Source organism: Myripristis murdjan, chromosome 9, assembly GCF_902150065.1.
Source record: "Myripristis murdjan chromosome 9, fMyrMur1.1, whole genome shotgun sequence".
Taxonomy (NCBI): Eukaryota; Metazoa; Chordata; class Actinopteri; order Holocentriformes; family Holocentridae; genus Myripristis; species Myripristis murdjan.
Genome location: NC_043988.1, coordinates 12,996,693 through 13,009,914, shown reverse-complemented (window position 1 = coordinate 13,009,914; position 13,222 = coordinate 12,996,693). Strand labels below are relative to the sequence as shown.

Sequence of the window (13,222 nt, the reverse complement as noted above, 5' to 3'; positions counted from 1 at the left end):
TCCCTCAATGTGTTTCATTTACTATGCTTTTGCCCATGTCCTTTACTTTGCTTTAATGACCAATTGCCCTCATTATCAATGCAATTTTCATTTTTTAAAATTCATTTATTTCTTTCCTCCTAGAACACAAAGATCCGTGCCAACTTTGGATGCCGGCCATTTGCATACGCAGAAGGCCAAGCACACAGGAATGCTGCGGACTTGTGTGTAGACCTTGCAGAAGAAATCAGTGCAAATTTTGAAGCACTCCCCTTTGCTATGGCTTCGGACAGTGATAATGATGCTGGTGCAAGTGTTGCTTCTGACTCTGGCTCCCATGGACCTCCCTGTCGGATCGCAGCCGTGGCAGTCGCCCAGCAGCGTATGTCTGCTACCCTTATCTCCTGTTAAAACCAGAATAACTCCATGTACATCACTGATTGGAAAGATAGGGAGCCAACATGAGCAGTAGGCTGCAGCTTTTTTCCCCACACTCCGTCCTGATACTAGTGTTTTGTATTGTTTGTAGTTATTTCTTTGTTTGTCTCTGCTGTTTTGGTTAACCCTCTCCATCCCCACTGTTTGTGCATTGTTCACCTCTCAGTTGGTCACATTTGTAAAACCTGGTTTTGTTGTTTGTCCTCTCTTGTTGGGACAGAGTACAACAGTGACCTGTCATGCCACTACAAGGTGGAGCTGAGTTATGAGAACCTCGTCACCTCTGGGCCCAACCCTCATCCCCCACCTATTGCAGATGATGAAAGTGATGATGAGGATGACGATGATGTCCCCAGAGTGAGTGAGAAACCCACAGATAACAGCCTCCAAATAATTTCTGGGCTTCTGTAGCGTATTTGATTTTTTTGCTTTGTTTTTTTTTTTTTTTTTGTTTGCCTTCAGGAGGACCACTACGCTTTGCTGGTAAAGGCCTGGGAGACCAAAGTGTTCCCCACCATTCGAAGGCGATTCCGCAACGAGGCTGAAAGGAAGTCTGGCCTGGACCAAATCAAAGGAGCGCTTCAGCTGGGTAAGTAATGCTAATGAGGTGCGTATTAGGCACGGACTTATCTACAGATTCATAAATTATAATATAAAAAAGGTTTCAGATTTTTGTAGATAAACAGATTTCATGCAAACTGTGTATAATCTAATTCAAATCAATTCATTAAAAGCATCCGTGAGGTAAATTTGCTAAAGACAGGATTTGTAGTAAAATAACACAATAAAAACATACCATCAAAGTCCAAAATTACGTGTAACAAATTGCCATAACATAAACCATATAGACCACTATCACTTGACCCACTCAGTGGTATTTCAGTGAATTTACAGTTTGGTATAGTGCAATAAAAAGGTCGCTCATGAGCATGGAATACCATGTTCATGCACTGGCACAAGATGCTACATCATTTCATGTGCAAATTAAGCAGTGTGACTGCACTGTAGATAAATGACTCCCGAGTCCTTTTAGTCTTCAGTCTAAGCACTCAAAAGGGCAACAGTTTAAATTACCCACTAAGGGGAATAACCAGCGCAAGCAAAAATGGCTTTGGCCTTTCTCACCACATGTCCCTCAAACATTTCAGTGAGTTGTGCTTAGCTTACATGAATAGTTTTGTGAGCCAAACAGTCTGTTTATATTGCTGAGGTGTGTTGCTGGGGCTTCTGGCCAAACCAGGCTGAAACACAAAAGTTATAACAGACCAAAAAAATGCTTGCGTTTGTGTCGAGACATTATTGCAAAGAAACTGAAGTTGAATGGTGGTTGGACAGGTATATCCCCCTTTTTCTTTTTTCTTTTTTCCTTTCTCTTCCTTTTTTCTCTTTCCCTTTTATTTCATGCATTTTGTGAAATAGTGTAATAATTGAAGCAGTTATCTATTCTTTATTAATGTCAAAATGTTTGTGCAAATGCTTCCAAAAAAATATTTGAAACATAATGAATGATTCATTCAACGAGATTAAAGCACAAGCTCAATGCCAGGCTCGATTAATTAAAAGACTGGTAAATCATTCCCATTCTTAGCCTGTGTAGTCTTTGTAATAATACTGAGACGAGCTTGAAATTTTGCTCAAATTTAGCTGAAGTAGGTGAACCAAAGATAATTTTGACACATTTTGTTTCTCTGCTGTGTCTGAATTCCAATAGGTATGGTTGATATTGCAAGACAGACAGTGGAATTCCTCTATGAAGAAAATGGTGGCATTCCTCGTGACCTCTACCTCCCTACGATTGAAGATATCAAGGATGAGGCCAACAAATTCACTATTGATAAAGTTCGCAAAGGTATCTTTCACCTACATCAGTAGACCAACCCAATGAATTCCTATCCAATGCTTACTTTAGGTAGCAGTGGAAGTTGGTCTCAATTATTATCCTCTCTTTCAACACAGGCTTGACCGTGGTTATCCGCTGTCCAGACAGCAACAACACCAACAGCACTACAGGAGGAACAGCCCTGCCAAAGTTTGCTATCCGGGGCATGTTGAAGACCTTTGGTTTGCATGGGGTGGTGCTGGATGTGGACTCTGTAAGTACAAAACATGGAAGGTCAGTATTTTCGGTGCCATCATGGGAACCATATCTGTAAACTATAATCTGGTGTGTGTGTGTGTGTGTGTGTGTGTGTGTGTGTGTGTGTGTGTGTGTGTGTGTGTGTGTGTGTGTGTGTGTTTGTGTTTGTGTTTGTGTTTTTGTTCAGGTGAATGAGCTGGTACAGGTGGAGACCTACCTGCGCAGTGAAGGTGTGCTGGTGAGATACTGGTACCCTATTGAGATGCTAGAGCGCCCACCCGCTGGTTCTCGACGCACTGCAGCTAATGGCCTAGTCTCTCTAGACAGTAGCAACATTCAGATTCACAGGTAACACCTGCATATATATGTGGACCAATATAACACTTGTGTACCCTGCACTGACAATCAAAATAAAATTCCAATTTGCTGTTTTGGTTTAGGGAACTGCTTCGCTGTGAGAGCGCACTGGCTAGGTTATATTGTCGCATGGCCTTGCTCAACATCTTTGCCCCTAAGAGCCCCCACACCTTCACTCGTCTCTTCCACATACCGGCCATTCGTGACATTACCTTGGAGCACCTGCAGCTTCTGTCTAATCAGCTTCTAGCTCCGCCTCTGCCTGGTAAGTGTAAATTTGTTTTATGAATAATGGGGGCGGAAGCTATTTGATAATCTACTGTATGTCTGCTTCTGTGATTTCTGTGCTGAATGTTGTTGTGTTTTTCTCCCTGTAGATGGCACCATTAGCTCTAGTTCCATCCTCCTGGCTCAGTCTGTATTGCACAACCTACAGGGCCAGAGCTGCTCTCCCACAGACCTTTTTTACCAGGGCAATGCTCAGCCCATCCGGGAGTGGCTGACAGTGGCCATCACCCGTGCCTTACACCAGGGAGAGGAGAGTCTGCTGGAACTCACTAAGCAGATCTGCTGCTTCCTACAGGTCAGCTCTTTCAGTCAATGATTTTATTAAATACACCTTCTCTACATACTGTATTTACAAACTTTGCAAAGATGGTAATTTTGTTTTTTTAATGTTTTTTTTTTTTTTTATGTTGTTCACTCCCACAGAATGCACCAGAGCAGTTTACATCAGAAGAGTTTCCTGTGACTGAGTCAAAGGTTAGCATGGATGTCAGCTTCCCAGGTGCTGCATTTGTGATTGTATCCTGCAAGGAGAGCCAACTGGGCTGCCGCAAAGAGTGAGTGTACTGGCGATGTTCACATTCAGCGATGCATGATAGCCCAGATGTCTTGTATTTTAGATGTGCAACCCATTTCCTCCCCTACTAGCGTTTTTCATCTCTGTCCTCTGTCCCTCTCCCTTTCCACTCCATTAGCTCGAGCCTGTACAAGGCTCCCTGGGCACGAGTCATGGTGTATGGCCTGGGCCACAAAGTACGGAGAAACGGCCAGCTAAATCTGATGGAGGCAATGTGCTATCCTCTGGATGCCTCGCCCACCAACACAGGCCTCACTCCCCCTCCCACTACCAACCAATACCCCTCTGTCATCATCCCCACTGATAAGGTGCACATCAAACTGGGTGAGTATCTCCCCTCCAAAGAAGGATTTTTACACAGGCTGTTACCACTCTGTGTGAAGAAAACATAAAAATGCATGACATTGAATAGATAACCTTTTCTCATGAATTTAGGCGTGTCACCCCCTCCTGGTGCTGTTCTGGTGCTCCACTCCTTGCCCCTGGAGTTCCCTCTGGCTTTGGCTTTCGCGGAACAACTGTTGACATGGAAGCTGGGCGAAAGTAGTGAGCGGTCAGAGGATGAATTGGACACAGTTCCCTCATCTGTGCTGTTACAAGTGGTAGAACTGCTAGGTAGGTCACGAAACAATTATTGCAAGGAATGTATGTGCCAGATTTAACAGTGTGTTGGTATAGTGCTAGAATATATTGATATAATGCAGCCATGATAAAAGCGTACTCTGTCGGTAACCTATAAAATTAACAGACACCAGGAGATTCTCTGCCCTGATGAATCTCACATCCTGAGCTTGAATTAAAAGATTCATTCTGAATCTTTTTTTTATCTCAATTTATTTGGAATTAACATTTTTGGATGTTATTTTATGCTTGTTTGTTGTTATTTTAGTAAAGATTAGATCTTACAATTAAAACAATAGAAAGTGCATAACAGTTTTGACAGCTGTGTTGCCAAATCTTTGATGCTCGATGTCACAGAAGTACATTCCTCCAATATTCTCTATGGTCTCCTTCTTGTTGTTTTAGGCGGTTTACTTTGGACCACCGATCTGGCCCCCTCCATCAAGGAACTCACCTTTCATTTATTAGCTGAACTCTTCCGTAAAATCCACCACTTGGAGCAGCGCAAGAGCCCCACTGGTCTGTCCAGCTCCATTGCTCTGCTGCTAAACCCCTGCCTGGCCGTGCTCATGGCCCTGCAGACAGAACTCCGGAAGCTCTATGACCGGGAGACTCAGGGCTGGACGGCTGGTGGAGCTGGGGCAGGAGGTTCCTCAACCGGGGGTGTTGCCTTGGCCCTGGGGGCAGAGCAGAGCCGGTTCTCCACCTACTTCCATGCTTTGATGGAGGTGTGCCTGGCTGTGGCAGAGGTCACGTTACCCCTAAATGTTGGAGGTTCTGCAGTGGGAGCCCTGTCTTCCACCAGTGCCCCCAACCTCAGCGACTCCTCCTCATCTTCATCATCGTCACCAGGCCAGACACCTCAGAGCCCCAGCCTGCTCTCGAAGCGCAAGAAGGTGAAGATGAAGCGTGAGAGAGCAGCAGCTGCAGTGGCGGCAGCAGCCTCTGGGAAACGGGGAAGTGGAGGTGCACGGTTATCAGAGAGTGACAGTGCCCTGCTGAACATGGCTGGTAGCAAGCCTGAGGACATGCTGTGGTTTCACCGTGGTCTCACTCTCCTCATGATCCTAAGACACCTGGCCAATAAGGACCCTCAGGGGCTGAGTGTGACCAGTGACGCAGTGACAGATGCCTGCCAGGCTTTAGTGGGTCCCACTGCCCACAGTCGCCTGCTGGTGCTCTCTGGCATCCCCACCCACCTGGAGGAGGCCGTGGTTCGCAGTGCTATACGCAGGGCCTGCAACGCCCATGGGGGGCTCTTCAAAGATGAGATCTTCATCCCCTTGCAGGAAGAGGACTCCAAGAAGCCTAAGGTTGGAGCTGGGGTTTCCAGCCCTCCGGATGGCAAAGTGGGCTCTGAGCCAGAGCGTCCCTTCTCTAATAATGGAGGTCCTGAGAGTCCTGACAGCTCCAGCAGTGTGACTCCAGCTATGAGTGTTAGTGCTTCGGCTTCCACCAGCCAGACCTCTATCTGCAGCTCCTCCCAGGGAGTCTCTCGCACTGCCAGTGAACTTTCTGTGGATCAGGAGTTGTTAGCTGCCCCACCTCTCACCCCTGCTGCTGCAGCTTCTGCTGTCACCTATCCCCAGCAGGGGCCTCTCGACCCCCACACTGTTTCTAGTCAGGAGAGCCTAGACATCTCCCTTTGTAGCACGGGGAGCCTGGGAAGTCTGGGCAGCTTGGGGGAGCCTCTCGACAGTGCAGAAACAGCTTCAGTGTCTGATGGTGGCTCCATGTACACTGTCACCTCACTGGATAGCAATGCTGTCATGGCCAGACCCATCAAGGGCTATGCTGTCATTGAGGTGGGTTGTTTGTGAAACTCCATATCAGATCTTGTTTGTTTGGTTTTATCTTGTTTATTTGTAAGCAAAAAAAAAGGGAGGAGATAATCTTGTCTTTCTCTTTGTGATGTATAGGTTCGCTCACGGGCAAAAGTGGAGAAAATTCGTGCCAGTCTTTTCAACAGCAGTGACCTTATTGGTTTGTCCAGTCTGGAAGGTGAAGAGGAGCTGATGGAGTTAACCAATGAAGAAATACTCACAGCCTCCAGTGTCAACCAAAGTCTGTTTGACACACAGGGAAGCTCTGCACTTGAAGACTACTTCCTGGATAAGTCCATCAGAGGTTAGTATTTGTTTATGTATTTTCTGCTTTGACCAGCTTACATTTGATCTGATGATATTTTACAGTCTACCAATATAAAATCCTAAGTGATTTCTTTCCGTGGTTCAAGGGGACAAGCTTGTACCTGGTGCACGAGATGTTCTCTCTGACATCTTTAAGAGCTGTGTGCACTCTGAGCAGATGCTGAGCCTCACGCCAGCCAAGCCAGTTAAAGTGTCTGACATTTACCTCAGCAAGGAACAGATCAACTCTCAGACCCCTGGCAACTTGCTGCATGTTTTCTTCACCAATGTGCGCCCGCCAAAGAAAGTACTTGAAGACCAGTTAACTCAGGTATAAAAGAGGTGTTTGGTAACCCCTATGTACCCTTTCTACTGTAGACATTCTTATATCAGTACATCTCTGTTTATCACGGTATAAGATTTGTGACTTATTCATTCATTCATTCATTCATTCATTCATTCATTCATTCATTTAATTACAGATTCTAAGAAAGTATGGTACTCCCAAGCCCAACAAGAACAAGTATAGCAAAGCAGGCAAGGAGCAGCATCAAGGCAAGGTGGTGAGCACCAAGAGGCCCATAACCAAGCCTCCCACCAAGGAGAAGTCTGTTCTTAATAGTGTCAGGTGAGCCATTTCTCTAATCACAGTATAAAGCACAAGATTTTCATGGAGTGAATTGGTTACATGTGTAACATGAAAGCCTCAGCAAACAGGTTATGGAACTTACAGATGGATACATGTCAGGTTGGTCCTAAGTTTTCCAAAATACAATGTACAACACACACATATTCAATGAACCTTAATTACAGCCCGTTATTCTTGTCTCTGCCAGGACTGCACTGAGTGAAAAGAAAACAGTTTTGAAGCCCAAGTCTCCAGAGAAATCCAGACCTGATGAGAAAGATGTGGAAAAATCTCCTGCCAAGAAACCTGAAGGTTGGCAATAATCAGGCACCATTTGTTAACTACAGTCTACTTGTACATCGACTGAAAACTTTGTACAGATGGAAGGCAGATAATTTTGGCTCAGAATCATAAGAAGTGGAGTTTACACAGTCTTTGCAAAATGCTCCCAAGAAAGGTGTAAGCAGCTCAGTTTTCTTCCATAAAAATTAGATTTTATCTTTCATTTGAGCCCACTTGTATACCATATTCATGCAGAATTATATTCATATTTGCTTCTTGTTTATTAGGATTTTTAGGGATTTTTTTAATCCTTATTAGGCAGTTTAAAACGAGACAGGCAAGATGAATAGAGAGAGACAGGGTGATGACATGTGACAGTGGTCTTGGGCCAGATTTGAACCCAGGATGTTGCATTTACATGATACACACCCTAAACCACTGAACCACCAGAAAGCCCCTCCCTTGCTTATTTTTGGCCATGATAATATATTTTGCCTGAACCATATGCCCTTAGTGAATATACAGTAATTGCTTTTGGGTTCTTAAATCAGTACAGATGATTTCAGATTTTAGCAATTTTCACTTTTTTAGTAAGTTATATTACTAAATGTAAAATCAGTGGGCATAGACACATACAATGTATTCTTATTTCATATAAAGATATAAAGAATATTTTGTATGATAATATTTAATGTTTGTTTTGAAGCTTCATGGACCAGGCTAAATTTGAGTCTTCTTGTGAAAGTTTTGCCTCACGTGCCATTTCTTTTTAAGTACCAGAGGAGAAGTATCTGACATTGGAGGGCTTCCATAAGTTTGCTGTGGACCGTGCCAAGCAGGACATCCGTAGTGTCTGGAGGGCAATTTTGGCTTGTGGTTACGACCTCCACTTTGAAAGGTGAGACTTGCCAAGTTGACCCCTGTAAACCAGTATTGCGCCTGTTGTAACTCCACTTTGTGACACTCACATGATTACTGTTAACTTTCCACCAAAAACACTCTTGTTGCAGCTTGACATGCCAGGTAGTATAAGCTTGATGCACTGAGACATTAACCTTTATTTTGCAAGCACTGAAACATTGAACTTATTGTAACAAACTCTTCTGATTTGGGCAACTATATAAGTGCACAATCCAAACTTAATGCTACATTTCTGAGTGTACAGTAATAGGCCCACAAGTTGCAGTTCCTCTTAATGAAATGCAAGTGGTTGGCTCATGCTGAGTTGTGTAGCTTGGTATACATAACTGATTTTCTACATATAAACACTGTCCCTTTGCTGTTTGAGGTGTCACTTGCTGCCCATTACTTTATTTCCCCACTTCTCATTTAATGTTAATATACCTGGATTTTGGCCTATATTTGCTATTTTCTGTTTATCACAATCAAAAGAAGCATACATTTTTAGAGGGTTAAAACATTGGGCTGTTTTTCTGAGTCGGTCTGAATTTCTAGAACTGATTTGTCAGATTTAAAGCATAACAATGTCCTCAGTTTGAATTTCACTCCATCCACCCCACTAATTTGAAAACTGCAATGCAGTGAGCAGAGTGAACAGCAGTGGAGAGGAAAGCAGGAGTGTTGGAGAGGGTTTGTTAGTTTGTCAAGGGAAATGAAATTTTTGTCGAAATAACTTTATTTAACAGCAACATTTCCTTCTTACTAGGTGCACTTGTATAGACACCCGCCATGCCCAGAAGGCCTGTAGGAAGTGGACTTTGGAGATGGATGTGGCGCTGGTCCAGTACATCAACAGGTTGTGCCGTCACCTGGCTATCACACCAGCCAGACTGCATCCCCACGAAGTCTACCTGGACCCCAGTGATACTGCTGATCCACGTGTGGCCTGCCTGCTCAGTAAGCTTTATACATAATTGCTGTCACTGCCTGTGGAGTCCATGTCTAACACACTTGTTTACTCATCATCATTTTTTTTCTTCATAGATGTGCCTGTGGAGAGCCTGCGTTTGCGCTTTGCTCTGCTGCAGTCGCTCAACAACACCCTGGAGAGTTTCTTCCTGCCGCTGGTAGAGCTGAGACAAACACATACCTATCAGAACAGCATTGCAGCACTTTTATGCGAGGCTAAAGGTGAGGAAGAGCTCAGCATCTCAGCACAGATCTAAAAAGTCAAGGGGACAAGAGCCAGTTGTCTGTCCGTCAAGTTTGTGTGTCAGTATTGCTGTATTAGTGCACTGACCTATTTAGGAAACCATACTTAATTTGACCTATTTAGGAAACCATACTTAATTGGCATACGTGTATGGTTTAAGCATGACTGAACTGTATCAAAACAGAGTGAATCTGATCAGATCCTGTCCTTTTTATTCCCACTACCTGTTCTCTCCCCATTTGTAACAGGTCTAGTCTTCTATGACACCAAGGTCACTGTAATGAACAGAGTACTGAATGCCACAGTACAGCGGACAGCTGACCACGCTGCCCCAGAGATTACACTGGACCCCCTGGAGATTGTGGGAGGTAGGCATTCCTTTCACTTACTTTTTTTCTGCTGCCCATTATATGTTACATGTGTTAAAACTTAGAAATCACTTTGTGTACATGTATCTTTGGCATTTCTTCCACAGGAGAGATCAGATCGTCAGAGAATACATATTTCTGCCAGGCAGCTCGCCAGCTGTCTTGTGTGCCCTCATCACAGCTTTGTGTGAAACTGGCCAGTGGAGGAGACCCCACCTACGCCTTCAACATCCGCTTCACTGGAGAGGAAGTCCATGGCACCAGTTAGGATCTCTCTTTCATTTTTTTGTTTTTCTCTACTGTCTTGTAGTTGTTAGCGGGTTGGTTTTTTTGGGGGGTAGACAAAGCTATTGGAAGCATTCTAATGAAACACCTTGTTTATCTCCCCAGGTGGCTCTTTCAGACACTTCCTATGGCAAGTGTGTAAAGAGTTACAGAGCTCTGCTCTCTCCCTGCTGCTCCCCTGCCCCAGTGCTGCGGCCAACCGTAACAAGGTAGAGTTTTGTCTTTTAGTATCCGGCCGATTGTGATGTCTTATTTTTGACTTTATAGAGAACTTGTACTTCACTGAATGTCTACCTCTCAAGTTGTATGGACATTTGATTAGATTAATTATAGGAATCAAGTTTGACATATTTGTCATGGAACCAGTGTTTCCTCTATATTTAACTGCTTGGTGCCCCACCCCAAGTGGAAGATTGTCCAATTGGGACAAAATCTGGCCCCACTCTCAAAATAACAATTGATATGTTGCCACTAAGATTTCTTGCAGGTGAGAGGTTTAAATAATTGTTGTTTAATAAAAATTGAAGTCTTCCTGGAACAATCCAAGAATTAACATATTGGCTACGGTTACATTCCCTGCTAACATCTTAGAAATAGCTCTCACATGTGACTGTTCCAGTGTGTCTGCTTCTCAAATTATTGCGTTCATAGCTGTTGTTTAAACATCAATTAGATGACTGAGAATTCCCATCCCTAGAGTAGAATGTCTTTTTAAATCTGTTCTGTCTGGACACAGCTTGTTTATGCGTAGTGACATAATTTGAATCACTTATCTGTTTTCTGTGTTCCTCAGGGGAAGTACATCCTGACACCCTGTCCGATCAGCTATGCAGAGGAACAGCTGCTGCATTTCTTTGGCCAGCTGCTGGGCATTGCCATTCGGGCAGACGTGCCACTTCCTTTGGACCTGTTGGGCTCCTTTTGGAAAGGCCTGGTGGGCGAGCCACTGGACCCAGAACAGGACCTACAGGAGGCCGACTTACTTACCTACAACTATGTCAAGAAGTTTGAAAATGTAAGTATTTCATTTTCCATGCACCTTGCTTCCTGGCTATGTTAGGTTTCTTCACTAACACATGTTCACCACCATGGTTCTAATGTTGCTTATCTTTACCCCCTCCTCACTGATACTCCAGGTGAGTGACGAGGCAGAGCTGGAGGCCCTGTGTGCAGAGATTTCCTCCCAGCACCACTCGGGAGAGAGCCCTGACTCCCCCAGTCGGCCCTGCTGCACCTTCACCTACGTCACCATGACTGGAGAGGACGTGGAGCTGTGTCAGGGAGGCCGCAGCCTGACTGTCAGGTACTGGGAACTTGCTCTGTTTTTTTTTTTTTTTTTTGTCTGTAGACTTCTATTAAAAGCGGTCTTATCAACTGTTAATCACAACACTAATCTACAAAAGCCAGCCTGTTCATCTCATCTCTTTCTGATGTTTCTCATGTGGTGTGTGTGTGTGTTTAGCTGGGAAAATAAAGATGTGTATGCACGAGCAGTGCGGAGCCTTCGTCTGAGGGAGCTGCAAAATGTGGAGTGTATGACGGCGGTGCGTGCAGGGCTGGGCTCCATCATCCCCCTCCAGTTGCTCACTATGCTCAGCCCCCTAGAGGTGGAGCTGCGCACCTGCGGCTTGCCTTACATCAATTTGGAATTCCTCAAGGTAATACATACTTGCATCTGAAATTACCTTTTTGCAATTAGATTTACTAGATCAGCCTGGAGTTCCTCAAGGTAATGCAAACTTGTTTGTGAAATTGCCTTTTGGAATCAGTTTTACTACATTATAAGGCAAAAGTAAACATGTTATATACCAATTGCTTTATCAACCCAAAAAATTGAATCATTCTCAGCTGTATCCAGATGGTTGTAGTATTATCAGAGCTGCTCGTTTTTTTTGTTGTTTTTTTTTCCTTCTGTGTGTGTCAGTAATTTCATTCAGTTATTCTGACAGTAAAATATTTTACAAAGGAACTAAAATAATCAAGCCACCCACACATGCAAATATGCCATAGTACAGGAGTTGTTTTTTGTTTTTTGTTTTTTTGACACCAAACAGCTTATACACTGTCTTCCCTTTGTTTTTTATTTATTTTTTGTTGTCTATTTTTGTGCCGTGCCCATTAGCATTTTTTCCCTTACTGAGGCTACTACTATTTTTTTTACTCTTTCCTAAGTGTATTTATTATCATACCAGAATTCAGAACTTCAGGCACATGGTTATCAGGTATTTTATAAGGGCTTCCAATATTACTTGGACAAATCAGCTTTCTAAAACAGCCATTCCTGTACACCGTAGTTTAAATAATCTTGTCTAAATGTAGTGTACTCTGCTCTTTCCTCTGTAGGCTCACACCATGTATCAGGTGGGACTGATGGAGACAGACCAACACATTGAGTTCTTCTGGACCGCTCTGGAGATGTTCACTCAGGAGGAGCTCTGCAAGTTCATCAAGTTTGCCTGCAACCAGGAGCGCATCCCCTTCACCTGCCCTTGCAAGGATGGGGGGCCCGATACCGCCCACGTTCCCCCATACCCCATGAAGATCGCACCTCCCGACGGAGCAGCAGGTAATAGCCGTCACCGTTTGAGTGAAGCAGTGCGACAGACAGAAGGACGAGGACTGCTATCTTTCTCGATGTTCTCTTTGTGCTGGACTGATAGTGATTATCACAGCAGCTCATACTGTCTTCCAATCTTAGACAGACTTTGAACATCTTGTTTGCTGTTTTTGTCCACCCTGGCTTTATTGTGTCTGTAAATTAGTAAGTGCATTATGGATAGATACTGAACAGTTTAATTTGTGTGAAGACATGGCCGTAAATATTTGAGATGTGCTCTTGCACTGCATATCCTTGACAGATGTGAGAATGTCATCAGCACTTTCAACAAAGGCTATTTTTTCTTTTGTTGGATCTAACATTTGAAGTTTTATTTTGGTTTATTTTGATTTTGGTTAAACCATGAAGTGTGGACTGTCTTTAATTTTAGTTTGCTCACTCACTATTTACTGTAATGGCTTAATACAAACAGTTTCTGAACAATCTCAGATAAGAAATGCTCTCACCCAGTTTTATCACAAGCAAG

The 13,222-nt window shown here is 43.8% G+C and overlaps 1 protein-coding gene across 2 annotated transcripts in view; it reads left to right on the top strand.

Moving 5' to 3' along the window:
• The window catches only part of hectd4 (HECT domain E3 ubiquitin protein ligase 4), a 44,894-nt gene that overhangs the window by 29,096 nt on the left and 2,576 nt on the right, over positions 1-13,222 (top strand). For both annotated transcript variants that reach the window (XM_030059396.1, XM_030059397.1), the window contains exons 50-75: positions 124-361; positions 638-774; positions 880-1,006; positions 2,129-2,266; positions 2,374-2,510; positions 2,682-2,842; positions 2,935-3,116; positions 3,229-3,434; positions 3,563-3,693; positions 3,832-4,037; positions 4,149-4,328; positions 4,740-6,139; positions 6,254-6,461; positions 6,571-6,794; positions 6,946-7,091; positions 7,300-7,403; positions 8,148-8,271; positions 9,040-9,230; positions 9,318-9,464; positions 9,735-9,854; positions 9,962-10,117; positions 10,245-10,348; positions 10,933-11,154; positions 11,276-11,442; positions 11,602-11,797; positions 12,483-12,705. In XM_030059396.1, coding sequence (XP_029915256.1) covers positions 124-361; positions 638-774; positions 880-1,006; positions 2,129-2,266; positions 2,374-2,510; positions 2,682-2,842; positions 2,935-3,116; positions 3,229-3,434; positions 3,563-3,693; positions 3,832-4,037; positions 4,149-4,328; positions 4,740-6,139; positions 6,254-6,461; positions 6,571-6,794; positions 6,946-7,091; positions 7,300-7,403; positions 8,148-8,271; positions 9,040-9,230; positions 9,318-9,464; positions 9,735-9,854; positions 9,962-10,117; positions 10,245-10,348; positions 10,933-11,154; positions 11,276-11,442; positions 11,602-11,797; positions 12,483-12,705 — 5,575 coding nt within the window. The remainder of the gene's footprint in view (positions 1-123; positions 362-637; positions 775-879; positions 1,007-2,128; positions 2,267-2,373; positions 2,511-2,681; positions 2,843-2,934; positions 3,117-3,228; positions 3,435-3,562; positions 3,694-3,831; positions 4,038-4,148; positions 4,329-4,739; positions 6,140-6,253; positions 6,462-6,570; positions 6,795-6,945; positions 7,092-7,299; positions 7,404-8,147; positions 8,272-9,039; positions 9,231-9,317; positions 9,465-9,734; positions 9,855-9,961; positions 10,118-10,244; positions 10,349-10,932; positions 11,155-11,275; positions 11,443-11,601; positions 11,798-12,482; positions 12,706-13,222) is intronic.